General features: G+C 31.4%; 2 protein-coding genes across 3 annotated transcripts in view; one reads left to right on the top strand and one right to left on the bottom strand.

The window, feature by feature from the left end:
- LOC106684619 (serine/threonine-protein kinase NIM1) overlaps positions 1 to 20,015 on the bottom strand; it is a gene marked incomplete at its 3' end in the record, with an annotated part of 166,384 nt that extends 146,369 nt beyond the window's left edge. Inside the window, 1 exon segment of one of the 2 annotated variants that reach the window (XM_014426804.3) lies at positions 19,912 to 20,015. 2 annotated transcript variants of the gene reach the window in all.
- Positions 20,016 to 24,825: 4,810 nt separating this feature from the next.
- On the top strand, positions 24,826 to 25,683 carry LOC106684608 (uncharacterized). The gene has a single exon (XM_014426791.2). It carries the CDS (start codon positions 24,826 to 24,828, stop codon positions 25,681 to 25,683), a length of 858 nt encoding a protein of 285 aa, XP_014282277.2.
- Positions 25,684 to 27,935: the final 2,252 nt, after the last annotated feature.

The raw sequence follows: 27,935 nt of genomic DNA, 5'->3' as shown, positions 1-27,935 counted from the left end.
AATAGATAATTACTATATTTATTGATAAGTACTACGATCTGCTACAAACTTGGGCAATGAGTAATAGTTCTATTTGAACACATTCATACCAAAATTAAGAATAATAATAAGTAAAATAAAACAAGTAAATAAATAAAATCTCTATATGTATATTAATAGAAAAATAAATAAATAAAATGAACATTTTGATAATTAAACAAAGTAAAATAAATTATATACAATATTTACAATCTCGACCAGAGGATCCCCAAGCCCACTCTATCAGGGTAGTGCAGGGCTCTTCGAGATCCCAGCGCTGCCATCTCACCGCGTTACTGGTAATGAGCCAGTGGAGGCTGAGTAAGTGCGCTAAAGCCGCTATCACTTCTACTGGATATCTATGAAGGCGGCTTTCAAGAGCTATTGATTTGAGAAGGCCGTTTGAATTTCGTTTTCAAGATTCATTATTTGATGGATAGTGAAGCGATTTTTCCTGAAGCCACATTGGGAAGCACATAAGAAGTTTTGTGTTCTCTAATAGGGTATTAACCTATTAATTACCATTTTTTAAGGAGTTTCAAAATATATAAAAATAGGAATATAGGCCGATGGTTACTGACTTTTATATCATTAGAATATTTCTTCATTGGTATAACGATTGCCTTTCTCTATGATTCCGGGAAAACTACTGTAGTCCATATTTTATTATAAGTGGAAGAAATGACTGGCCGAGTAAAGCAAGTTTTTATATAAGTCGTGTTATTCAGAAAAAAAACATACAAACTGAGATTCTGCCCTTATGTTTTAGAATTGTTAACAAGGGCCAAGAGGGCTTTGTAGCACTAAAGGTGTAGAATCATTACCCGGAGTTTGTCGCCTTATCTTAGTACCCTCTGTATATATAGTTATATATATATATATGATGTATATAGTATATATGATATATATAGTATATATATATATAACTATTAACACAAATCTCAATGATCCACTTTTTCTCTCAACTATTTATTTTAAAAACCTCCAACGTTTCGGCCCATTGGCCATTCTCAAGAAGACAACCTATAAAATTTTTTCCCATATTATTATTACATTATTTCCACACACAATACTAATGTTTTTGAATATGCCTTAATCATAAATATCATAATTCCTTAAATTGTCTTTTTTTAAGGGTAATTGTCCATGTCATATCTTTAAAAACAAAAATGAACATTAAATTAATATCATAACAGTTCCAAATGATCTTTTTGAAATGATTATTAACTTACAAACATTATATTTTCAATTCAAAAATTATTCCAAAAAAATTGATTTTCCTTAACCTCATTAACAATATTAACAATAAAACCTACCATCAACAGGTTAGGACTCTGTTATCACTTTATTTCTAATCTTAATTTATTTATGATTTATTAGCGTCCTTTTTTAATTTGTTGCTTATAATTTAACCTTATTAAGAAACATTTTAAAAAGATATTTTGGAATTGTTATGATATTATTTTAATATTTATTTTTGTTTTAAAATATGTGACATAGGCAATCAACCTGCAAAAAAGACAATTTAAGGAATTATGACATCAATGATTAAGGTATATTCAAAAACATTAGTATTGAGTGCGAAAATAATATAAAACAAATTTTATAGGTTGTCTTCATGAGAATCGCATCAGGGCTCATATAACTTGGATTTTTGGTCAGCCAATTTTCTTTTAAGGGGCAGTAATTACAAGCATTCGCGGTTTAAAGAAAGCAAAGACCATTTTAAATGCAATATTGTGAGATAAAATACTTGTTCTCAATAAATTCAATTTATTCCTACTCCTTACACAATACAAATTAATATGAAATTTAACGTTCAAATTTCAACAAAATCTATTTTAAAACACGTTAGCTCTATGAAAATCAATATTATACACACGTTTTATCATTGTTTGGTGATATATCACCAAAATAATAGTTAAACCAGAATAAATATCATTCCCACTGAATGTATCTTTGTTTTTTTATGACTCATTAAAATTTAAAACATTTAAGCTTGAAGATATCTGATAAGGCTGGAGTTAAAATCTGAAATTTACAGAAGTTACAGCGTTTTGTAAAGGTTAATGGTAAATATAAACCTTAAATCTTTATTTACTTTGTTGATGTTTGGCTATTGTTTTTAAAATTAAAGTAAGCCTAATGAGTAACCTAACTTAATAAGTGCAAGTAAGTTTTAACTGGACTGCGGAATAATTTAAAAAACTTATTAATGTTTTTCATGCGAACAATATGCCTACAAAATTATCAATACGATGTATACTTAATTTTATATCATAATGAAGATGACAAAATTAATTGCATATAATCATGTTACTGTTATCTTGATTGTGAAGTTAAGTAATGTTTAAATAGCTTTCCTGTAATATTTTTTATTCATTTATTGCATTTTTTTTTCACAATTTGTTTTACATTTTTCTTATTTGAAGTTCCATTTTAATAGTAGTTTTTAATTATCTTCATCCAGTTTTCTATAAAGCAGATGAAAATTTCCATTTTCTATCGTTAATTCAAGCTGTCTGTAACTATATGTGTTAACTTTAGCTTATGTGAGTTTCAAATTTTTGACCTCAGCTCAACGAAGACATTAATGTTTAAATTTGGAAAAAAATTCAAATAATAATGTCATAAAAAACCAAAGTCACATTTAGTAGGAATGTTATTTATTATAATAGATAAAAATAATTTATATTATTATAAATATATTTCTCCTGACTGAACTACGATTAGGGAACTACTCACCATACAAAGATATAAATTATTTCTCAGAGAAAAAATAATTCGAACATTTTTTTTTTTAATATTTGAACCATAAATTTCTGGTAAATATTTATGATAGGAATAAACCGAATCTGTAGAGAACAATCTTTTTAGCAGAAGAGTATTTTGATCTTTTGTAAGTCATTTAGTTCATGAATTATTTGCGATACTGAAAATTCTTGCAATTACTGAAAATGACCTGTAGATATGGTCAAAGAAAAAAAAATTCCCAAACTATTTTATCTCTAAAAACATGATGCAATCCACATGCAAAATATTTAAAAAATAAAAAGAACTATAAGAGACCACAAAATCAACTTCAGAACAAAAAGAAATTTCACTTACCATAATTAAGACCAAAACACTTTAATTTTAGAATTTACAAAACACAAAAAAAAAACTGCTATTTCAATCAGATCATGAACAACCTGTATGACAGTAAGAAACCGAAGTGAATGTAGGGTATTTGATATTAAATAAAACAGTATCTGCTTAAAAGACAACAATAACCACACCAAACAATGGGCAAATTCCACCAATTATCACAATCAAAATCATCGCCAACCGCAAATCACTCTTAGCAATTTATTAGATACTAATCTACAAACCGCATGAATCGCTGACAGGATGTGAAGAGTAAGGACAATATTTCAGACGGTTTTATTTATATGACGCTGAAAAAAAAATGTCAAAAGGAAGTAACAACAATCCAAACCTTTGATTGTGTGTTGCTTGACTTGTTCTTAAAATTGAATTGCTAATTAATTGGATTCCTTTCCACAAAGGGACCCTGTATATTTGTAACACAGCTCTTGTCCTATTTAAACTCTAAGCGACATGAGGAAAGGATGTCTTTGATAAACACCATACGTTATTTGAAAATTTGGGTTTATTAATAGAAAAAGGTTTCATTTTAGAGTCAACGATAGATTCTTTAGGCTGTATTAAAACTGGCAATCATCATTTATTATCCACAACTAATCGAAGAGAAAATAATTGCATCTGTCTTTACATTATTTAAGTATTATTAACAGAAATATATGTGCAGTCTGTTCTAATAACCACTTCTGACTGACCAGATATACATCTATGTACCTACCTATATGTATGTATTCAATTACTTATTTCGTCAGGGAGTACGAAAAAAAAATGCAGGAGTGGAGGGTTTCACTCCGTCTTTCAATTTCAGGCGCTTTTTAAATATTGCTCTATTTAAGTATCTTGAAGTCTCCTCTTCCCGTTTTAAGCAAACCATTAAAACCACAAAGTTCAGGGTTATACAAAAAAGCTAATTAAATCCGTGGTAAACTATTCCCGTGAAATCTGTTCTATCAATAAAAAGTCTAGTGATCTACTAGATTGACTTTAGAGTAGAATGTTGAGGAAAATTCTAGAACCAGTAAATGAAGATTAAAAATAGGGGTCTTTATAATACATACAAAGACTTGAATATCTCGGACAGCATCAGAATCCAAGTACTGGATTGGTTTGACCACGTTTCGAGTATGGAAGACAGACAGTTTGAAGCCAAAGATCGTTTACGAGTGCACATCGGCTGAAAAGGGAAGTAGATGGAAACACAAGGGCCGCTGGAGAGATACTATGCTCCAAGACATGGGTAAAATGTTTTTAAAATAATACAAGAATCAGGTAAAAAAAAACCGAAAACATATGTTGACATTGGCCTTGCTACATCCACCTGTTGTGACAAAAGAAGACTAATGATAGATATGCTGCTTGAATAATCTTATCTGAAAAGTTTTTGTTTTATTCATGTTATTCCATAGATTGTAACGTAGACTGAAGTTAATATGTAACAACTCTAGCAGCTTTAGGAATCTCTGTATGACGACCTCAGTAAAGAAAGTAACCACGGTCTAAGATACTATCTGTGGAATATATCCGATACTAAATAAAATCAAAATTTTTATCAGAAGTGCAACTAATCAAGCAAACCAGTGATATGATTGACAATAATAACAGGAAATTTAAAAATTAGAATATTAAATAACCTAACTTCACTTTACATTTACTCTTCTAAGCCACTAATATGTATAGTATAGTGTATAGTATAGGCAGGGCCTTTACTTATCATATCGCTTATGTTAAGTCCACCTTGCGTGGTCCTTGGCCCATAAGTCTTTTATCAGTATGGTTTATTACTGCAACCCAAGCGATTCCTATCTTAGGCCCTATATAGAATATCGTTTAACTGACCAGACATTAACATTCTTAGCACTACGTTAACTTAGTTTAACAAGATTATAACTAGAAAATTCTGACTAAAATTAACAAAACTAGTACTTTTTCTTGGAAGCCATCCAAAACAAACTTCTTTAGCTTCGAAATAAATTGTAGATCAAGCGATGGTACATTATGAAATAAGTAGGGGTCATATTGTTCTGACAGAGGGCCATAGCAGCTGAACGAGTGCCATACTAGCAGATGAATCTCGGCTGAGTCATTCCTCATCCATTTTCTCTTTTTTTGCATATTGCTCCTCTTTTTGTGAACAGTTTAAGTGGTGCCGAAACCCACAACCTTTATATATAAAAGAAACGGTTAGTGCTGAAAAATATATATATATTTTTTTTTGTATCTTGTTTATTTCCCCTCTTCGTCTTCAGACTAGTTTAGTGCGCCCTTCTAAATCCCTTGAAATATACAGTACATTATGGTCACCAATCCTTAACTTCAGGAAAACCAGCAAGGAAAAATCTGGTGCGGTCCAGGCATCACTCAACTTTCACTTAGCACCCTATATACATTCACAGGTTTTGTGTAGATTGGTGAAGTTATCTCTATTTTTGCGATTTTCGAAAAAAGACAGGGAAGTCAAATAAAAAAAAAAATTTTTTATCTTGCTATAGAAAATTTAATTTTTTCGGTTTATCGATGTAGAAATCACGAACATAAATATGCCCATATTAAATAAGTAATTTCAGTTTCGTAGGACTTCATTTTTAGCCAAGCTATTCACACACACAGACCATTTTACGAGACATATTTATTCATGGATTCATTTGGATTCAGGGGCAAGAAAGATCACGTTTCCTTCGAAAACTGGAATACGAAAAATTTCAATTTTCAATACTTGCTCTTACTATGTATTTCTTATTAATGTACGTGAAAGTAATACTATATCTTCCAAACATAGGTTAATGAAAGTAAAAAAGTGGTTTTAAAACGAAAAAGTAGGGAGATATTGATCCCAGTCCCCATTGCCCATGTGATACTACACTAACCTAGACTGCAGTTCCACGATCCCAATTACGACTGGGATTCCCCAAAAGCTTTCTCCTCGAAAGCCAATTTTCTTCCTCCATCTGCTAAACCTCACCAATCCAACTGAGGGTAGCTTTCAAAAATAATAGATCTCTTATATAATTTTTGGTAAGGATGAGTTTAGGATCTTTGAAGTTTAGTATGAGTAATTATACAACTGAAAAATAACGAGTTGAAGTAGTCTATTGTTATTATTAAATTTCGTTTTTATATTTAATGAGTAGACTAATGAAAATAATTTTAGAATGTCATTTTTAGCCTATCCTCATAAAAAGGAAGAAAACTTACAGCATGAAAAGAATAATAAGTTAAATTATTGCTAATTAATTATTTTAACATATAAAATCTTTAGCTAAGTACATAGGTCACTACATTACATTTCTCCTTTGTATTTAGGTACATAATTAATTACCTATAAGTCAAAATTTAAGAATGAATTTTAATTGTCATTTTACAAAAGAAATTGACGAGAACAGCGTGTCCTGAAAAATTCTATTACGCAAGGCGAGGTGAATTTTGTGGCTAAAATTAATAAGAGGCCATTTTCATATTCATCTCCAACTTCCAGAGCCAAATCGGATAAAGCGTTTTCGAAATATTAGAATTAACCGACTCAAACAACAGTAAAGATTTTAAGATTTAGTTTCATTGTAAAATGAATATTTGAAACAAACTTCTTACAAACTAAGCACTAAGCTGAAAGCTAAGTTACTTTATGTTTTGTGACTAAAGCCTAATGATTGGGTAGTGACTCCTTTTATATACATAGCTACACCAAAATATATATACGAAGAAGAGAGGTTAGAGATTGTAGACTGAAAAGAGAGGGGAATTCGTCCAATCATAATTGATCTATATCATTTGGTGGTACTTGAGAGAACCAATCGATAAGGAAATGACTGATCAGAAGAAGAATATGGGGAAGAAGCAACTGAACATAGGAACCCCCACCACGGAAAGGAGAAGCCAGTGTCCTAAAGATACTACTCACAGAACTTACCATGTGTCACATCTGTGACATCAGTGTGGATCAGGAAACTCCAAGCTTAGTCCGGTACAGATGAAATATTTACAAGTCATGGTTAATGAAACCTTCCCAACTAAAAGTGATTAACTCACAAAGGGAAAGATACGAGTTGACCAAGGGATCTGCTGTCACATGCTGACAAGATACATGACGAGGGGCCCGTGTGAGAATGCACAAATTCTTCTACAAATTAAAATAATGCTAGTCTATTATCTTAGATGTTCCATGAAAGATAGGTTTACGCAGAAGTAAACAAAAGAAGTCAATGGAATATGAAAAAAACTCTATGGGACCTACTGGGTCACCAACTACAAATCCACACAATCCCTGAAAATGTCTTCAAAATCGGATTAACGGTTCGAGCGACTATGCCTGAACACAAATTTAGCTACAAACAGACTAAAAAATGAAAAGAATTTGTTCTTTGGAGTCTAAAACTTAAGCATCTGAAAAATATTTTTTGTCATTTCCTGCATGAATCGAATGCCACCTTCGGTAATGAGAGGAAGCAATGTAGTATTGAGTACATCAAACAATAAAAATGGATAATTGATGCTATATATTTTGCCACATCACTACCAAAAGTAGGCAAAATCATATCCATGCGGGAAATAAAAAAAAAATAGTTCCTCAAAATCGAAAGTTTCCATAAGTATATTACATTTTGTCTGAAACTAAAAGAAGTTGGTTCTTTTTTTTTCTTTCTGTTGTCAAATTGGAGTTCAATCATAGTCAATCAAACCTTCTTCCGATTTTGATGAAGATTTCGGAGATTGTGTGGGTTCTAAAGAAGGGTCTGGAAAAAATATATAAACAGTAAGGAAGCTATACTGAGCTATATTATTGGCAGACGTTTTCAGATTGAAATTTGAAATGGGCAAAGAAACTGAAACGTTGTTAAGTGAAATTATTGGCTAAGCAAATACGTATTTATGTAACTCGGATAGAGTGAATTCATCAAGTTTCAAAAAGTTAAATAATAATAATAATAATGTAAATAATAAAGCTATTCTATATGAAAGATCCTTCCTGGTCCTTAAATAAGTACTTCAGTCAAGGGAGAAATAACCTTGTTACGATGGATATGGATTGGGTTTCCCCGAGAACTGTGTAATATCTCACGCAGAGCTTGACATACGACAGATTTATAGATATAAACCAGACCCTTATCAGGAAAGTAATGCATTAGAGTTGTTAAAAATCAATATAATGGAGGTAATATTAAAAATCAATTGATTCAAGTGGCAAAACTTCGAGGATTATATTGTATTAATTAAATCTGTGTTAGTTGGTTTTATAAATATATATTTAGAAATAAATATTATGAAAAAAAAATCCAGGTTATATTTTAAATTCCTGTTTGTTTCTTTTATATCATAAAAAACTGATACAGGAATCTAATGATATAAAAACGTCTCTGTTCATGAGTATTATTTTATTATTATTTAAATAAATTTTAGATTTTAAAAAAAACAATTTTCATTATTAGCTTTAATCAAACACATTCATGAATTGGGAAATCTTAAATTTCAATCAAAAATCAGAATTTTATTAATTGTTAAACATTAACTTAACTTTAATTTCATGCTTACACTGTAGCTCAAGTAAATTAACTTCATTTGAATCAGTATGGTTCAGCACATTGCAAGAAATAGTCCATTAAAAAAATAATAAATTGTTGCTTCATCAATATCATAATTCACAGGTTTATTTTTTAAAAATATTTCGAATAATTTTTATTGTGACTGTTATGCAAGTGGGGCCATATTTTTTATGGCCATTAAAAATGGACACCTTTTCTGTATTGGTGAAACAACCACACAATCCCCATTTGGAAAATACCCGTTTCTAGGCAGTACTAATGAGGATGGCAAACACTCGGCCAGAAATAATTACATTTGGCAAAAGCTCTATTGTGTTGATTGTCATGGAGGTTAAGAACAAGCTACAAGCTCGATTACGGTTCCTTGTGCTCAAACAATGGCCCTAAGCCCCGTATAATAAGACCAATAGTTGAGAAGAGGAAGGCTACGTGAGCGATGGTCACTCCGAAGAGCCGTCTAGTCGCCGTTTTAGAAGGACAGGATTCCAGGCACTGAAATTAAACTTGTAGCGGCGGTACCTGAGGACGAGGCTCTATCGGGTTGGCCTTGGGTCAGGGCGAATTTGCATTGAAGTAGAACTATCAGAGAAGCATGCACCACCGTTATACAATGTAAATATCATCGGAAACACGAGAGATGAAACAGAACCAGATATGGCAATCAGAGTGATAACCACTAATTTATTCCTCTATGTTGAACACACATTTTGAATACATTTTGTAAAATATGTATATCTTAAGAATTAAAAAAAAAATCATCATTTCAAAATTCCAATTGAAGTTATATAATTTTACTCAAAAAGAAAAATCGAACTTTTTGGTAAATTAAATAGAATTAAAGGTATAATCTAGTATCCACTTCATCCAAATAATCATAAAGTATTGTACATATATTTTCCTATAAAACGATATAGGACTTAACATTTAGTTACAGATAATGATTTGGTATGTGGGAAATTATAAAATTAGGGCACGATTCAAATAACATAAGTAAAAAAAGACTATACTGAAAAAAAAAAGTTGTTTCCTGATTATAGATAATGATCAGAGGTATAAAATTAAGCCAATTATAATTTTAAATGTATGTTTTTTATTTAATTTTTTTATTATTTATTTATTGACATTTACAACTGTAATTACATATCAATACATCCAGTAAATTTGATGTAAGATCATAATAATATGATACAGACATGTACAGAAACTATCCATTGGCAGCACTCTAAAACATTTTTACAATATAAGGTCTCGAGGCATCTTCTTTTCAGACGCCTCGGAAGATTGCCAAGAATGAAAGAGGAAGTAAGGTCAGAAACTAATGGGCTTGAGTGGTTAGGGAGTTTATAATGGAAAAATTGGAATCTGGTTCGAGCTACATAAGGAACATTAAGGTCTTTATGGATGATTTTATTTGTGACAAAGTAAGGAGCATTAAGGATTTTAGATTAAGGATTGGATACGAGAGGAATTCAAAGTTTTAGTTGAGTCCCAAATCTCAACTCTGTATGTCCAGGTAGGCCTTATTATAGTCACGTAGATAAGTGTTTTGTATTGAATTGGAAGTTTATACCGTTTATCCAGTAAGTGCTGTAGAAATAGTCGAAATAGACGTCCAATTTCCTGTCTTTTCAGTCTTGTGTGAAGATTCCAAGTTAGTAATTTATCCACACGTAATCCAAGGCGGATCTGTTCTACAGTGGTAAGAGGAATACTATGCAAGGATAGTATATGGCGCTCAGTTGTTTACGACGAAGGATAAAGGTGATTTGATGGAATTTGTTTGGATTAATTTTAGTCCTCCAATTTCAACACCATTCTTCGAGGGTTCTGGTATGGGATTGGATGGATTGGAATGCAATTAAATGGTTATTATTAACTGCGAGTAAACATGTGTCATTGGTATATGTGGTGAGAATAGTGTTAGGATTGGCTGGGATGAACTATGAAGGATGGAACCGAAGATAGTTCCGTGAGTAACACCAGCGTATTGAAAATGTATGTTTAAAACAGCAATTCCCCGCTTCTTGGGTTGTAAGAGTATAAGGGTCCAGATATTTCAAAAATGCTTCAGACCTAACCAAAACATTTTTTAAAATTAGTTTTGAAACTTGATGTGTTATAAGAAATCTTTCCTTTGCTATAAATGGCTCATCAAAGTACACTACACCGCATTGTGTAATCATATAACGACCTCTCTTCCTTACTCCTTACACTTTTTGATTTTTTTTTAATATCTAAAGCACACAGGAAGAGAACTTCATCATTCTCAATACCTGGGACATCACTGCTTTCACTTTGTGCTATATGTTTCAAGGCTCTTAATAGTTGTTTCTATATGTTCGATTCCGTTTATATTATTGTTTAAAAGAAAGTTAGTTTAAGAAGTTTTGGGCAATAATGTTAAAAACAAACATAACAGACAGAGAAAATTAAGTGTGTTATTTTATTAAATGATTATAAATTATATAAATGTGTTATTTTAATACTTTGCGAGAAGCATTAAATTCTAGACTCATCAATACCTTCCTTCTTTCAGCTTGTAAAAGTAAACTACAGATTTTTGAAGTTATCAAGTAATACACAGAAATATTTAGATTACATTAGGACTAAGAAGAACTTTGCATTAGCATTACTTGTATTTTCATATCATTATTTATTTCCAAATACATTTATCTTAACCAATTATCGCTCTAAATTTGCCATAGATAGTTGCAGTAAACAATGAGCATATTTAGGAACAAGAATTAAATGATGAAGTATTAATATTTTTTCTGCTTACTCAGTCTTTGATATATTTGGGTATGCGTGTTGTAACTGTGAGCGCTATGTGTTGGTGATGAGATAAAGCCATATTGAACACTTCATTTCGTGACCTCTGAATTGAATAAATCATTATACAATCCCATCAACTCTGAGTCATCGTCATTCACTCGGATTTTATGATGTTTTCAGTATGTTGAAAATCATTTTTTCCTTCACTTTCCTATATATGGTAAATATAGTATGAGAAGCATTGCGTTCGTGTGAGTTTATATCCGAGTTTCAAGGTTTCCTATGCACAAATAACCAAGTAACGCAAAATTGTCTCTATGTCCCCGTTTACGTGTTCCCGTGTGTGTGTATGTCCGTGGTAAGTGAAAAGCCAAGGTGAAAGATAAAAACTTGTAGATAACTGAAATTAATTGATTAATAGCTCTAAGATTTTGCAGCAACAAATACTAAAATAAACTTAGAGAAAGTATCATATTTAAAATCGATTTTAAACTTGTTTACCATTTTCTCCAAAACGACTCTTTTGATTATACTCGTCATATTTAAGTATAATCAGGTGGTATTTAATATCAGCGTGGCCTTATCCTGATTGAAGCAATCGAGTTAAAATGTCTAAGTTTCAAACCATTTTCCTCTACACTACCTTTGATATTGTTTGTTTTATATAATTAACCATCTCTTATTGTGAACAGAAAGAAACAATGGACAATGAAACAATTATAATTATCCAAATTTTTCATAAGAATTTGATAAGTATTTAAAGAAGAAAATAAATATTTTTGTGGTTCTATTGTCGTAGCAACCATGGATTTACAAAAACATTGAAATAGTAGTCCTTTACTTTTTTTTGTGAACGAAACCGAAAAAAAAAAACTAGTTGACTATAAGTCACGAATCTTGAAATATATTCACTTAAAAAAGAAAATCTGTACCGCTACGAATTCCTCTCATATCCTATCCTTGCAATCCAAAATCCTTCGTAAAATCCTCAATGCTCCTTACTTTGTCACAAATAAAATCATACATAAAGACATTAATGTTCCATATGTAACCGAGCTAGTCCGAACCAGATATCATTCCTCGTATTATAAACACCCTAACCACCCAACCTTCCTCTTCCATTCCTGACAAACCTCCAAGGCGCCTGAAAAGAAGATGGCCACGAGACCTGCTAGTGTAAAACATCCTTAGAGTGCTATTCCCTAGAGTGCTAAGGCCTGTACCACTCCATTTTGATCTTACATCAAATTATTTTTAAGGTCAACATTTACAATTCAGGTTTAATTTACCATTACGCAGAGTGAGAAGTGAATGTTTCTTGATAGGCACCGCACTACATTTTTTATTACCGAAAATGTATGGCAGTAGTTAAATACTTATATTAAATTTTAGAGAGTGAAAAATAAAAAGGTGCATTCGTCACATGAAAATAAGGCTGGACTTTTTTTATCACTAATACATTCTACCTTTATAATAAGTTATAATTTATTTCACATGTTTTGTTGATTTAATCAATTCATCAACGATTTAGAGAAAAATTTAGAGGAAATCATAATGAAACACTCGTCTTTCTATTATTTCTAGACAAATTTTCATTCATACCATCATGGAAAGAAACTGTTAGTTGGTAGAAAATTGAAGATACCTAAATCAACACTGTATTGTATTTTTTGTTTTTAACATTAAACTTGCACATATTCATTTAAAAAAAAATCAAGCTTTTTTAAATTTTTCACACCAGCTTAGGTAAAAATTATGGGAAATGACATTTTTACGAAAATATAATATTAATGGTATTAGATGCAAACATGTAATTTAAAATTACACCTATATTAATTTTCTTTTTATTATATATAATATTTTTGACATCACATTAAATCAAGAAGAACATGAGAAAAAATATACATTATAATATTGATAAGATATACGATGGTTTGTTACGTTCAATAATGAACCTTTGTAATCGATCAAAAAAAAAAAAAAAGTGACTCCCTCAAAACTGGAGCTTGTGCGTTTCTAAAAGCGCAGATTTCTAAAATTGAATCTGAATCATCCTCTTAATCTCAGCCGAATTGTTGCTATGAATGAAGATAGCTATGAATGAGTCCTTAACCGACGAAGGTTCTTTTGCACCAAACTGAAAATATTTTAGTAATTTAATATTTTTTTTTTTTATTATATCTGAAAAGCATAAATGTCAGAACTTGTTTAAAGGGAGTCATAAATTATTCAAGTCAAATGTTGAAAGTTCAAATCGTCATAAGCATGAAATGTATAGTCAACATAAACGTAATTCCTAATATTTTATCTTTTAAAAAAATACTTACACTCCAAATTTGAACAAAAGAAAGTAATTCTCCTGAGTATAATTTTGATAAAGAATGTAGCCAAAATCTTAAATACCGAAAGAAGGGCACTTTCATGATTTAAGTACCATTTATCCATTTAACCAAGATAAGCTTAAGAAAGAAACTATGGCCGGCACATGCTTTAAGACTTGCAGGCTAGGTATCGATAGCTCCTTAGGAAGATGACGTTAAGATGTACTTCTGTGAATACTATTAACTATATAAGAAAAACGTAAATATCTATTCACTGGTTTTGAAATCGTTTCAATAAATAAAAAGAGAAAAAAAGAATGAGATTATTTTTAAATATACGTTAAAGTAAAAAACATTTTGCTCCAAAAAAGTATAATAATCGAGTTTCAAAATACAGACACAATCAAAATTTAAAGAGCATGTCCTACAAAAAAAACAACAGATACCAGCAGAAAGGAAAAATAATGAATGCAAAAATATAACACTTAATCATCATTAACAATTTGTGCTGATAAATGATCAATCTTAATATGACGAACTATTCAATTTTTATTTAATTTACTCTCTTAATTTATTTATTCCTTAAATTATTTCTTTTAACTAATTTATTCATAGAAGTATTTTTTAAACTAATTTTTTGTTTTTTTAAAATCAATAAATTAGTTTTGATTTATTTATTTTTTTTGTAAACTAATGTGACTATTATGTCTGTTGATTATGTATATTGATTTTACATTGTTATCTAATGATAAATTCGTTTACTTTGTTTAACGGATCGAATGTGGATCATATCTAGCAGATCACTGGAGAGGGGAGGTATGAGAGAGTGGAATAGGGAGATTAAAATTGTAAATTAAATGAAATAAAATTGTCAAATGGAATGAAATATGTAAATAGAAAAAAATAATTAAAATATTTATATTTATTGTACAGACGAGTATTGATTCTAAAAGGAAAAGGTCGTTTTTGTTATATCATGTGAATATATGTATTGTATATATGTCCAATCATGGATAGATTAGTGTGCTGTGTATTGTAGCAACCCAATTTATTTGGGCAGCATGGCTAAATAATGCATTTCTCTCTACCAGAGCTCTAACTCTGAAAGACATGCTAATATTCTTTGTTTTTCAATTTTCTTAAAAAATTAAAATCTATATAAATTCAAAAAACTCACACCTCTTGGATATCTACGAATATTTGGATGAGTTTTTGACTTTCACAGTATAAATTTATACGATTTATATGTCATGACAGTAGTACCATACATTTTGATAAAAAGTTTCAATGTTTCTCTTTAAGGAGTTTTATTATTTTTTCACTTTTCATAAATTGTCAAGAATCTGGTGTCAGGTCACAAAGAAAATTGTTTCCTCCTCAAAAATAAGAAATGAAAACAAAAAATAAAATACGGCTGGGATTAAAATTATTTAAATATTATATTAAAATTTAAATCTGTACCGCTACAACCCATGAAGGGTCAGGGGTTCAGTACTATGAAAGAAAGTACGGTTACTAGACTAAAGGTTGTACAAGGAGGTGAGATTTGTTCAGAGTCACGCTCGACCGCCAGATTTTTATCCAATAAGGGTACCCAAATATGAGGTTGGGTGGACTTCGAACCCGGATTCTTGGAATTAGTAGCATCGTGCCTTACCACTGTACCACCGCGCTCCCAATATAAAAATATTAAATATATCCCTTAAATATTAAATTTATATTTTGCCATGCAAACATTTTACTCAACACAGCTAACTTAAATTAAGTAATAAATTGCTTTATTTAGTTACCTATATAACTTTAGTTTCCTTTTTTATTTATCTAAATAAATTAATCAAAAAACTTCTATCGTTTCATTACTTTTTAAACCTCGCGAAAACTCTATAAAAATATAATTAAAAAGTAGTATTGAAACTAATTCTCAATAAATGATTAAAGTAGTTGTTATGACATATAATCATAAAACCATTTATTGAAAAAATGGAATAAAAGAAAATTTTGGAAAGTGAAAATTCATTTAACTCTTCGTGGGTACCCAAGGTTATACCTTGTTGTATTTTTTTTACAATTTTTACTCTGAACTCTTCTAAATTCTTATTTAAATTTAACACAATTTCATGTTAATATCAATTATTTATTATCAGATGTTTGTCAAACTATTCTTAGCTTTCAAAAGGACAGATTCTTTTCTTTTTTTTCAATTCTATTTCTGTTTGGGTCCAATTTTTTAGGACACGTTTTTATATTAGTCTTTTAAAATTCAATTTATAAATAATTATTAGTTTATATATATTTAGAGTACCGTTTATATATATCATGAGCACAACCGCGACGTCTAAAATATTACTATTTTAAATTATTTCACAACTGGAATACATTTTTTCAGCATAGTAAGACGTTTAGAAATAGTTCATTGTTTAAATGAGGGGCTGAAAAACGCTGTTATAGAACATTTTAGCTTAGCGTAAGCCTTTTTACAGATGTTCACCCTGAACCCGCATCAATCCGTTCTAGAAATCCTTCATGCGTCCTATTTACTTTACCTAAAGGGCACAAATTACACCCTTAGCGTTTCCGTTTGTTCTTAGAATGCTGAAAATTCAAAATGTCTATTTGGCTTGGTTATATCCCTATGTAATAGAACTTGATGAACGACTCACATTTTGATTTTCTGGCTCACAAATTCATTCTCTTCAATAAATGTACATCTTATTTTTACAAAATAATAAACAAAACATATTAAATAACAGGTAAAACTATTTTCATTTAATTATGTCTTTTTTTTACCTGTAATATAGTAATATTTTATAATTGTGATATCAGCGAAAATGACCCGGATGTTCTAGAAGCCTAAGGCTTTGCTTCCGAATATTTTATTTGTACTATTTCGTTTTAATTTATATGCGTTTATGATAAGCCTAACTATAATACATGTATGCGTATTATATAAAATAGCTTGTGTTCCAGAATTTAGATTTCCTAAAAAGCATTTAATTTTTATATGTGTTAAAATAGGGAATAGCGGTTTGATATAATTATATAAATAATATAATTTTAGCAAAATCGAAACTAAATATGATGATAGAATATTTTTAAGGTAGTATGATTAAAAAATAGTCCAAATGATTTTCTCAATCTCTATAAATAACCGAGATATGGTCAAACCTCAAATCGATCACCAATTTGAAACTAAATGATGGATAGTCGATCATTCCTGAGGTCGCCATTGCCTTTGGTGGCGAATCTAAAACCGAATGTATCTAGATTCTAATTTTAATTTTTAATATTATTATCACTTACATTTGCCATAAAATTAATTTTTCGATTCATATCTTTTTAAAAATAACCAAAAACAAAATTCAAAAAATCCAAACCCATTTATTATATATATATTTATCAAATATTTTTAATATAATCACAGGATGTTTTTAAAACATTTGAATGCCAAATAAATACTAATTAAAACATTAGTAAACAGTTTACATCGAGAAACTGCATAAATACTTATAAGATGTAGATATATAAATGGTATTCCTCAAATTTGGGGTGGGGAAAAATATAATGACACCAGAAAAAAAAAAACTAAAACTGGCTTAAATATCACCCTTGTGAAAGATGTGAGGATGTACTCTACTTGATAGTGAATGTGATTATTGAGCCAAAATACGGTGTCTAAAAGTAAAATTAAAACTAAAAGAAACATTGCATAAAGTAAACCTCATTGTATTATCAAAGGTTATATAGGTTCAACTATATATATCTTAAATTTTTGTGTACAACAATTTTTTAAATATTATACTGCCATAAGCTTTTTATATTCAGCTATATATTTTCTAATAAGTATAATTATTGTTATGCTCTATTTACGTATTATTTCATTGGGTTGTAAAAGTTCACACATCTCTTCCGGACTGACCCTAAACTTTAAGAAAATATCATAATAGTTTTGACTTCATAAGCTATGGAGGCTCTGGAATTAAAAAAACAAAACATTTTTTTAAAGGTAAAAGTGATTAATAAATTAGGAGAAATCTAAACCATTCTATTAACAATTCTTGAAGTAAGGTTATCCTTACACTAGTGATAACAAGTAGATTATATCTATCTATGCTAATTTTCTCCTACTTCTTTGCCTTAAAAATATGAAACGTCTATTTAGAAATATTTATTTAAAACATATTTATATTACTTCTCCACTATGTTAATATTTATAAAACACAATCATATACTACATTTAAATTACTAAATAATTAATAACATCTGTATAATGTGCACTTAAATTTTTAGTGTCAGTCTAAAAATAACGCTTAGCACAGTTATGTAATTAAAATTAAAAAGGTTCTTGACTAATACAGTTTCTATGAATATAGATTTTTTCTTGAAATTTACAACCCTGTTTAAGATAAAACTACAACAAGTAAAGTGATGAGCTGTAATTACCAAAATAAGATTTATGAAGATACTACCCATTGGTAGCACTCTAATAATATCTGCATTAGAAGACCTTGAGGCCATCTTCTCTTCAGGCGTCTCAGAGGATTATCAGAAATAGAAGAGAAAGCAAGGTTAGAAGTAGATTTGGGTGGTAAGGATTTTGGAATGAAAGGGTTCGGCATAGATCTGCAACATAAGGAGTATTGAGGTCTTTATGTTTGATTTTATTTGTGAAAAAGTAAGGAGGATTGAGGATTTTTGATTATAAGGGTTGGAAAGGAAGGCATTCGATGACTTAGTGGAGCCTCCAGATTTAAATATTATGATAATAAAATTAATAGATTAAAAAGTAAAATATATATTACATACTTAATCATTACATCACCAGAATCATATACTTATGATTAATACATACAAAGACTTAAATGTAATTAGTTGATATCCAAATAAATATTATTGCTAGCAATTTTTATTACAGCTTATGTTACTGATAGTAAATCATAAGAGGCTAAAATGAAAGTGAAATATAGCATTTAAAATATTCATACTGTAGAGAGAGTAAACCAAGCGGACCGATGGTGACCATGGTGACCTGTAAATTATGGTCTACGTCAGGGCAGGTTATTTCTGTCATGTACCCTAGCTGTTTGATATAAGGTGGTACGTTTGGAATTATTAATAAAGGATACCGAACGGGGTCTTCATGAATCGATGGCCTCACAAAATATTCAAGGCTTCTAGAACTCAGTTTTCGCTCAATATTCTAGCCTCAATAGAGATCTGATAACAGATGATCGACTTATCTCTTTTCCTCAGATAAACGTCTTCATGAAATATCTCGATATAGATTTTTTCTCTTTATAGTGTTAGTTTCATTAAAAGTAGTATGTAAACTTTGTTTTGTATTATTCTAATACAAAATAGCATGCTTTTAATTAATATGATCATGTTTAATTATCTTATCTCTTGTGATTCAGATAAAGGTCTTCAATAATAGTTCAGATTGTTTTAACACTCTGCTGAAAGTCAATAATAGGCCTTTCTTCATTTAACTTTACAATAATTTCGTTAACAATTGCGAACATAAATATAAACTGAAAAAAGAAATAGTCCTGGTTGTGGTAAAAAAAAATAATAATAATAATAACAGTTTAGATATAGCTGTAACTATTTATAAATACATTAGTAGTTATTAATAGTTAAAATACTATTTCTTATTTTTAAATACTTATTTTATTTTAAATAAACTTGTCACAAACTTAATCTAGATGTAATTCGAAGCATTAGTTAAATATTAACAAATTTATGAAGGTTTATTATTATTTGAAATATAAAATTCAGAATGAGAGTGCTCAGAAAATATTCGAAAAACTCTAATTGGTAGAGTTTAATTTTTTAATCTATTAATAATGTATATATATTTTTAAAAAATATAACGTGTGTACGTTTGTCTGAATAACTGTAATCCTTACGGTAGTAATTAATTATCAACATATTTTTGGAATTATTACAATATTTATAAATTGATGATATATGAAAAAATTAAATTTCACGATTGATGTTTTTCGAATTAGTGATTCCCTTAACATATTTAAAAAATAAAAACTAATACTAATAAATTAATATCTAACTAATGCTATGAATTCATAAAGTGTTCAGGTATTGTAAAAAAAAAAAATCAAACTTACCAGATACGTAGTGTAGAGGACGTATTCAGAAAGAAACAAGACACGACCACCCCAATATACTGCTCAGCGGTAACTGAGCCAAGACCTACACAAGCCCCACCACGCGTTTCCCCCACTCTTCTCCCACTGCTCAATTATATATTTTTTTAAACAAAGAAGTTTAAATTAGTAATTCGTGAAAGCTATTTGCATTATTATCATAATTTTTTTTTAATTTAAACTTATACTCAGGTTTGATGCAGGTTCTAAAATAAGTTCGTAGCGTTTTTCAATATTTCAATTTGATCCTCTCTGTGTTTATAAAATCATGTTTACTAGGTCGATAATGTTTACATATTCTAAAAAAGGATTAGTTAAGGTGCTTTTATGCATCAGTTACGACCGAGATTCCTTATCTTTAAGTGGTATTCTGCTTGCTAAAAATGGAGAAAAAAATTTATCTTCTCTTTCAATGATTTTTTATTTCCGAAAAAGAAAATCCACTGCACACACGGTTTACAAAATTTGCAGTGTGTATGGCGATGATGCCTTGAGAGAAAGCACCGTCCGTTAGTGGTTTGCTCAGTTCAGAACCGGAAATATTGACTTGGAAGACGTAAAGCGCTCGGGTCGTCCTTCAACAGTTGATGATTATATGATTAGACAACCCTCACTCTAAAACACGGGATATCGCAGAAACGCTTAAGATGTCTCATGCAAGTGTCTCAAATCATTTGGAGGCTGCGGGATATGTTTCTCCAAGTGATTTATTGTTTCCTCACAATTTGACGGAAAATAATTTATTGGACCGCATATCCATTAGCGATTCCCTCCTGAAACACTATAATGATCCATTTTTAAAGAGGTTGATAACTAGGGATGTAAAGTGGGTCCTGTTCAATAATATTTTGAGGTAAAAGTCTTGGGGAAAACGAAGTGACTCGCCGTTAATGACTCCAAAAGCAAAAGCAGGTTATGCTGTGCAATTTGGTGGGGTATTAGAATGGTGTCCTTTATTTTGAGCTCCTCCCGCCCAACCAGACCCTTAATTCTGCAGTATACTGTGCCTAGTTGGAACAATTGAAGGCAGCGGTTGAGCAAAAGCCTCCAGCATTGTCTAATCGCTAAGGCATAGTTTTACATCACGATAACACCCGTCCGCACGCGTCTTTGCAGACCCAACAGAGATTATTGGATTTGGCTGAGATGTGCTGAGATTTTCACTTATTTCGGCCAGCAAAACGCACATAGAGGATTTCATTCCGTAAAAATCTAAGAAGTTCTAGCAGGACGGAATTAAAAAATTATCTGAAAGATGGCAACATGTAATAGATCAAAATGAGTCATATATAATGATTAAAAATATTTACAAGAATCTGAAGTTTTTATTGAAATCACCAGTAAAAAACACTACAAACTTATTTTACAATCCGATTGTAAGGTTAATCAATTTCAAACACCAAATGAATAATCCTGAACTTAGTCTTAATAAAGTTTGAATGTGCATGACATCGATTCACATCAGGCACAGAACATTCTCTAAAATGTTGCATTTAAATATTTTATTGTGAAGTATTTTACAATAGATTTTATTTTATTATTGTAATACTCCATCTGAATAGTTTTTAGGATGAAAATTTGATAATGACCCCTGAGCAAAGGAATTAAAGTACTTCGTTCATCATTTGTTTCTTTCACAACTATAGAATTGTCATCTTTTTCATTGTTCTTTGATAATTGTCAGTCTTACTTTTGTTTTCTAGTTCGTTTGGTAGATTAAGTTTAGGAAACTAGTTTTTAATAAGTATCAAGACAGTAAAAACACAGGAGGGACTCGTTTTGAGCATGTCTTTCATTAATTTGGTTGGAGATCATACTCTATAATTCGTCGTAATGATGGTTTATAAAAAGCTTAGTTATTTAATTATGTTATTAGATATTAAAGTAGCCTAACAGAAACAAATAAAGAATGATAATAAACTTGAAATGAAAACATTCAGAACCTGCGGTTATACATTTATTCTTCCTGAATACTTAAAACACTCAACCAATATTATGAATCTCATAAACAAACACCAAAACTCTCAATCTCTAGCCCCACGACTAAAAAGATAACTTATTTCATAAAAATGTTCTTGAGGTTAACGACTTCCGGTTTAATGATTTTTTTTTATTAAATTATCACGACATGGTACAACGTTTCGGGACCACTGTTCCATATTCATTTACTTTAAACCTCATAATTTCATATAGGAAATCATGTCACAAATTATGCATCTTCACTACTTCTTAGCACATTCTTACCTTCGAGATAGTCCAGATAACTTATTCCATACTAAGGTTTCGAAATATAAAATGACCATTTCCATTGGCACGTAATGAAAAATGCACATTCGTCGTCTTGAAGCCCATGGTATAAAAATGAGGAGAAGACGGTCAGTGTTGCACTCAGCAAGCATACACGTATAAACAAAGCGTATTTATTTATACTGATATTCGGCCTGAATTTCAGGCCTTAATAGGGGGCTTAAAAGGAGAACGTTAATGGTTATCATCTTGCAATATAAAATTTTACCAAAGTGATCGTTAGTCACTTTTAGCGGAATCTTCGCTTTAGTCCACTGACGAGGACCTGAAATTCAGGCCGGATATCAGTAAAAATAAATACGCTTTGTTTGTTTGTGTATCTTTTGTGGCCGCATATCTTTTCCTCATATCAATCTATGGCCAACTAATGACACCTCGGTATAAAAATTGGGTGAATAAAATATTCGATAATAATAAAAAAATAAAACTAATCTGTTCCGCTACAACCCATAAAGGATAGTAGCAGTATTTTGTAAGGAAGTATTGTTACTAGTAAGTAGTTGGTCTAGACCAACGGCTGTGCAAGGAGGTGATTTGGTCAGAATTAAGCTCAAACGTCAGATTTTTCCCCAATGAACGGTACCCACATTATGAGGTTGGGTGGACTCCGGAGAGATTCCGAACCTACAGGGCTGACTCACGCCTACAGTAACAGATTAAAAAATTATCCGGATTTGAACCCGGGTCCTTCGAGATAGTAGCACAGTGCCTTACCACTGAGCCACGCTGCTTCCAACAATATGCAATATACAATACAATAAAATCCAAGAAACAAAGCAAATAATCGGGTAGTTCTGATTTTTTAGTTCGAATTAGTATTCAAAATCTAAATTTGCGACTTCGGCAGACCGAAAGTTTATGAAAATTAAAATTGTTTATCCCATACTTAATACTTTGGATACTACCGCTCTAAAAACATTATAATTTTACGTGCATTTTTTAATGTAGCTTGGATTTGCTAAAATTCTGTACATTCTATAGTACCCAGTATACCATAGTATGTAATCAACAGATAAAAATGTAATCAACAGATATACTACAAATGTTCCAAAATGGGAAAAATTTAATTTTCAGTAACCATCAGTAATATAGGAGTCTGTGAAAACCCAAAATGAAGCTAGTTTAATTCACTTTGATGTATTTGTAATGATCTTCGTAAGAATAACAGTTGCCATATTTTCCCAATATACAGTAAAGAAATGATTTTTCGTTTTTCAAAACAAATACTAAATTTAGATAAGCTGTATCTCAGGTACTACTGAAGGTACAAAACTCTATAAAGTTAAAATTTTCATTACTTTTAAAGGCGGAGTACGTTGTTCTCAAGGTATTGAGCACGGAATGAAAAATTAATTAACATTTTAGGAGTTTTCTTGAATAAAATAAACTTTCGATCCTCTTTTGAGGTCGCAAATTTAGATTTTTAATACCAATACAAACCTAAACAACATATCAAATAATTATAATTATCTAACCATATTCTTTGTTTCTTGGATTATTTGTATTGTATATTGTATATACCCATTTTTATTATAGAGACTTTAAGGTGGTAGATATCATTCTTCATTTCAGACTAATGGACCTGATCATTTTATTTGTCCAAAGTTTAGTATGGAATGAGTTGCATTTTTGTCATAGGCTCCCGGACTATCTAGTTTATTTTTAATTCAAATTGTTAATTTCAAAAGTCTTTAATCCAAGCCAAATTAATTAAAAACAATGTTTGTGAGTTGCTTAAATTTATTTATTTATTTCTGCACCCTGCAAGAGATCAACAGGTACCGTCTCCGCTAGGACTGCTGCAATGTTGACTTATATGCTACGGTGACATGAAGCAGAATCGTCCAATAAATCTATGCCAGCCTATTTCCTTGTTTTTCTGTGAGATTTTTGAATTAGAAGGGAGAAGTATACTTCAGGATACTCTGCAATGTTATAAATCGTTATGATGGCTGCATACCAAAGGCCCCAGAATGCGCTTACCACGCGACTTCAACAAAGAAATAAACTTATTAAATTCAAATAAAATACAAAATACTGTTGCCTCCGTCTTTATCGTAATTTCCAATTCTTAAGCCGAATGATATTGAATAGTTTGTTATGAAACTTCGTAGGTTTTTTGGAATTTGATATTGGATGAAAATATCTATATTGGATTTAACAAAATTATATTATATCAAATAACTTATGATGTATTCCGGAGAAATTAGCACCCAAGTTCAAAATGTCAACTTCCCACTTCCACTTTAACTTACAGCTTCCACTTTAAGGATTTTAATGTTTATTCACCAATTTATGTTGTTGAGAAACCCAAAATATTTTTATTCAGATATTTCAAGATAACGAACACGAGCGCCTTGCTATCTGCCATTGGCACATCCTCCAAACTCGTAGCGACTGTCATAAAGCTTTCATATTCCAGTTTTCCTAATCACTAGGCGACTAAAAACGCAGCTAACATTTATTGAGGCAACGAAATCCATTATCACAAGCCTAGGCCTGAACTTTGAGATAAGAGAGCCTCTGCCTGACTTGACTAAACAAAGCGTTTGACATCAACAAATCCACATGACCCCAGCGGAAGAACTAAGGACTGTGGCATTGGCCACTATAGCCGAGCGCTACCCTGAGCCAGAATGGATCCATATATACACCGACGGGTCAGCTACAGAGGCAAATAAAAATGCGGGTGCAGGTGTCTACAGTAGCCTGTTCCAACTGTCAGCACCTGGTGGAGCAAACGCTACCAATTTTGATGGAGAGGTAGCTGCAATTACTTTAGCTTTAGAAAAGATTACTCACGCCTGCCCAAAGAAGATAGTTCTGCTGTCGGATTCTAGGGCAGCACTGCTGGCAATAGCGACTGAACGTCCCTCAACTAACGCTAGAATTCTCGCATGCCGGAAATCCATACAATGTAAAAGAGAAATACTTAAAGTATTGGTAAAGCAGTGGATTCCAGTCCATTGCGGTATACCTGGGAATGAGGAGGCGGATCGACTTGCACGGTTAGGAGCTAGCCAACCACAGCCGCTTCTTCCTATCACCATGGACATGGCGAAAGAAATGGCCCGAAGCGCCATCACTGAAAGAGCAGAGGAAAGGAGTAGAGAAGAATGTGGGGGCAAGAACTGGGTGGCGTTGTTAGATCCTAAGAGGCGCCCTCCATTGACTTTACCAAGAGCGGTGTCAGTGGCATGCTTCAGGTTGGCTACTGGACATGACTATTTGTGGCACCATCTGAAGAGAATAGGAGTGACTGAATCTTCGGATTGCGTCCTGTGTGGAGTTGGTGAGATGACTGGCGATCACATATTTGCATGTGCGGCAACGGCGGACTTGATTACAAACAGAAGTTATATCGGCAGTGCTAAACTATACTGGGCTGTACGAAACAACATGGCAGAAATGCCTCCTTTGGCGTAGTAAAAATAAAATGAAAGTTTTCCCAATCAACGGCCAATCTTCAGACACATTCAGCCACTTTACCAGAGTAATCTAATGTAGTTTTTAACATAGCATCTATCACATCGCTGGACACTACCCAAATAACCAATGTTGTGGAGGAGCTTCCTATTAGCAGCTGATCAATTCAAGACCTTGCAGCCTCTTCGAAGCGTTAATATCACGGTAGAACTATGGTGATTCCAATTTCACTTGTTTGGATATTTGAGTTAATTATTTTTAAAGGAAAATAATAAACAACAAATCAATATATTTTGGAAGGATGGACAGAAAGTGTTGTTTGTAATCGGTTATATGTTGTATCTTGTCTTCTCCAGCCACGTCAGTGAGAGATTTAAACAGACCCAGCTAAGTCTCATAGGCTTTAACACCTTCTAACGTGTGGCGACAGCTTCTGTCCCCACCGCTCTCTCTTCGGCTCATGCTGAAGTCTTACAAAGCCGTCATTCTCTGCTCCACAATGCAACTATACAGCAATATCTCCTCAAAACTATCCTAAACAAACTGTAGAGTTTCTAGAACTCCATCATTCGATGGATTGTCAGGAGCACCATACTACAGAGGACCAAGTGTCATCCACGAAGAGCTCCAGAGTTTATAAGCCGATGGAACTTCAAATTCTTTGACTCTTTCGAGATATCATCCCTAACCCAAGAATTGAGAGGTGGAAGGTCTCTATCCCCTTGGCCGACGTCCTTGTCAATCGAAGGGACTCAGACACTGCAACCTGAACCCGAATCAATGTCCACTAATTCAACTACCAGCTGTGTGGCCTTTTCCCACTCCAGTCCATCTTTCATCATCAGTGATCTCCTACAATCCCAAGAATATTCATCACTTGTTCCATCATTTTTTACTTTGAATTCGACGAGTTAGAAAATTATTTCCCTTACCGCATATTTTTCTATCCCAAAATATTTGATAAGGAAAAAAAAATAATGATATATAGTTTAAATATATAAATATTACCGTACATACCTTTATGTGTATTTAGGAAATTTTGATTCGCATTCAATCATTAGAAATCATGAATTTAATTTAGATTAAAAAGTGGAAAATATGCAATTTCATGCACCAAAAATCAGAATCATGCAATTGAGCCTAAAAACAAAAAACCGTCGACTAATGTGTTATATTATTCCTTAAATCGTGAATCAGATAGATTATTATTATACCTGTTGTTTTAAAAAGTGCTGCACAAAGGAGTAAAATGTGTAATACTTCTAGTGGTAGAGAGAGGAATAACTGAAACTGTATCATGAATTATTTAACTAAATATCTACTGTTAGTTTCATGATATAATTTATTTATTTTTTAAATGAATAGCGAGCAAATTTGTTTCATTTTAAACTAAATAGAAATGAAATTTCGTTCCAAAACCAATATCGAGTACCATTAGTAGTTTTTTACATACTTCTGTGATTTGAACTGTACCGTAATTTTGAAACCACCCAAGTATACAATTGTATAGTTTGTAAACGGCGAGGTATATTGTTATTACTTTCCATTTATTTATTTCCTTGTTGGAGACGTTTCGAACAATTTTACATCATCTAGTTCAACCTTTTGGTAGATATCCATCCACTAGACTCTCTGTATTTGGATTCTAAGTTGATTGAGTGGATATCTATGAAACGATTGGACTAGATAATTGACTATTGGCCAAAACGCCTCCAATTAGCGACGAAAGTAATAACAGTATTCCTCGAAAAAGGGAAAATATAGAAAATTAAACCCGTAGACCCAAGTTGGATATTGAAAAAAAAAATTGCAATCAACTATTTTGAAGGCTGTCGTTTTTAAGAGGAGAATTGTATCGGTAAGCAATATTCAATTTTATTTATGTATTGTCAGGCTGGCACTATTGTGGTGTATGTTGTATTACTTTTTCATATGTCAGATATAGTAAAAATAAAACGGTCGTTCATTTGTTATTATATTACCTAGACTGTGTTAATAATTTTCCTCGAACTAAGTCTATATTATTTTCAATTATTCAAATCATGAATTCTGTGAACCAATCGATCCATTGAGTATTTATAGATTCGGAAGATTGGACAGGCTGCTTTAATATATCCTATATTTTGGTTGGTAAAAAAACGGCCACTTCATTGTAGCTGTTTATAACAAAGTGCCAAATTCATTTCCTAGATAATCGAAATCTAAAAATAGAAACTGAGTATTCATGAGATCAAGATTCAAAAGAAAGTTAG

This window comes from Halyomorpha halys, unplaced genomic scaffold, assembly GCF_000696795.3.
Source record: "Halyomorpha halys isolate HHAL.00 unplaced genomic scaffold, Hhal_1.1 Scaffold595.1, whole genome shotgun sequence".
NCBI classification, from domain to species: domain Eukaryota; kingdom Metazoa; phylum Arthropoda; class Insecta; order Hemiptera; family Pentatomidae; genus Halyomorpha; species Halyomorpha halys.
This window is presented reverse-complemented; position numbering and strand designations above follow the sequence as displayed.

Excerpts from the sequence above, each read along its gene's own strand:
- LOC106684608 (XM_014426791.2), top strand. The coding sequence starts at position 24,826 with ATGACCCCAGCGGAAGAACTAAGGACTGTGGCATTGGCCACTATAGCC.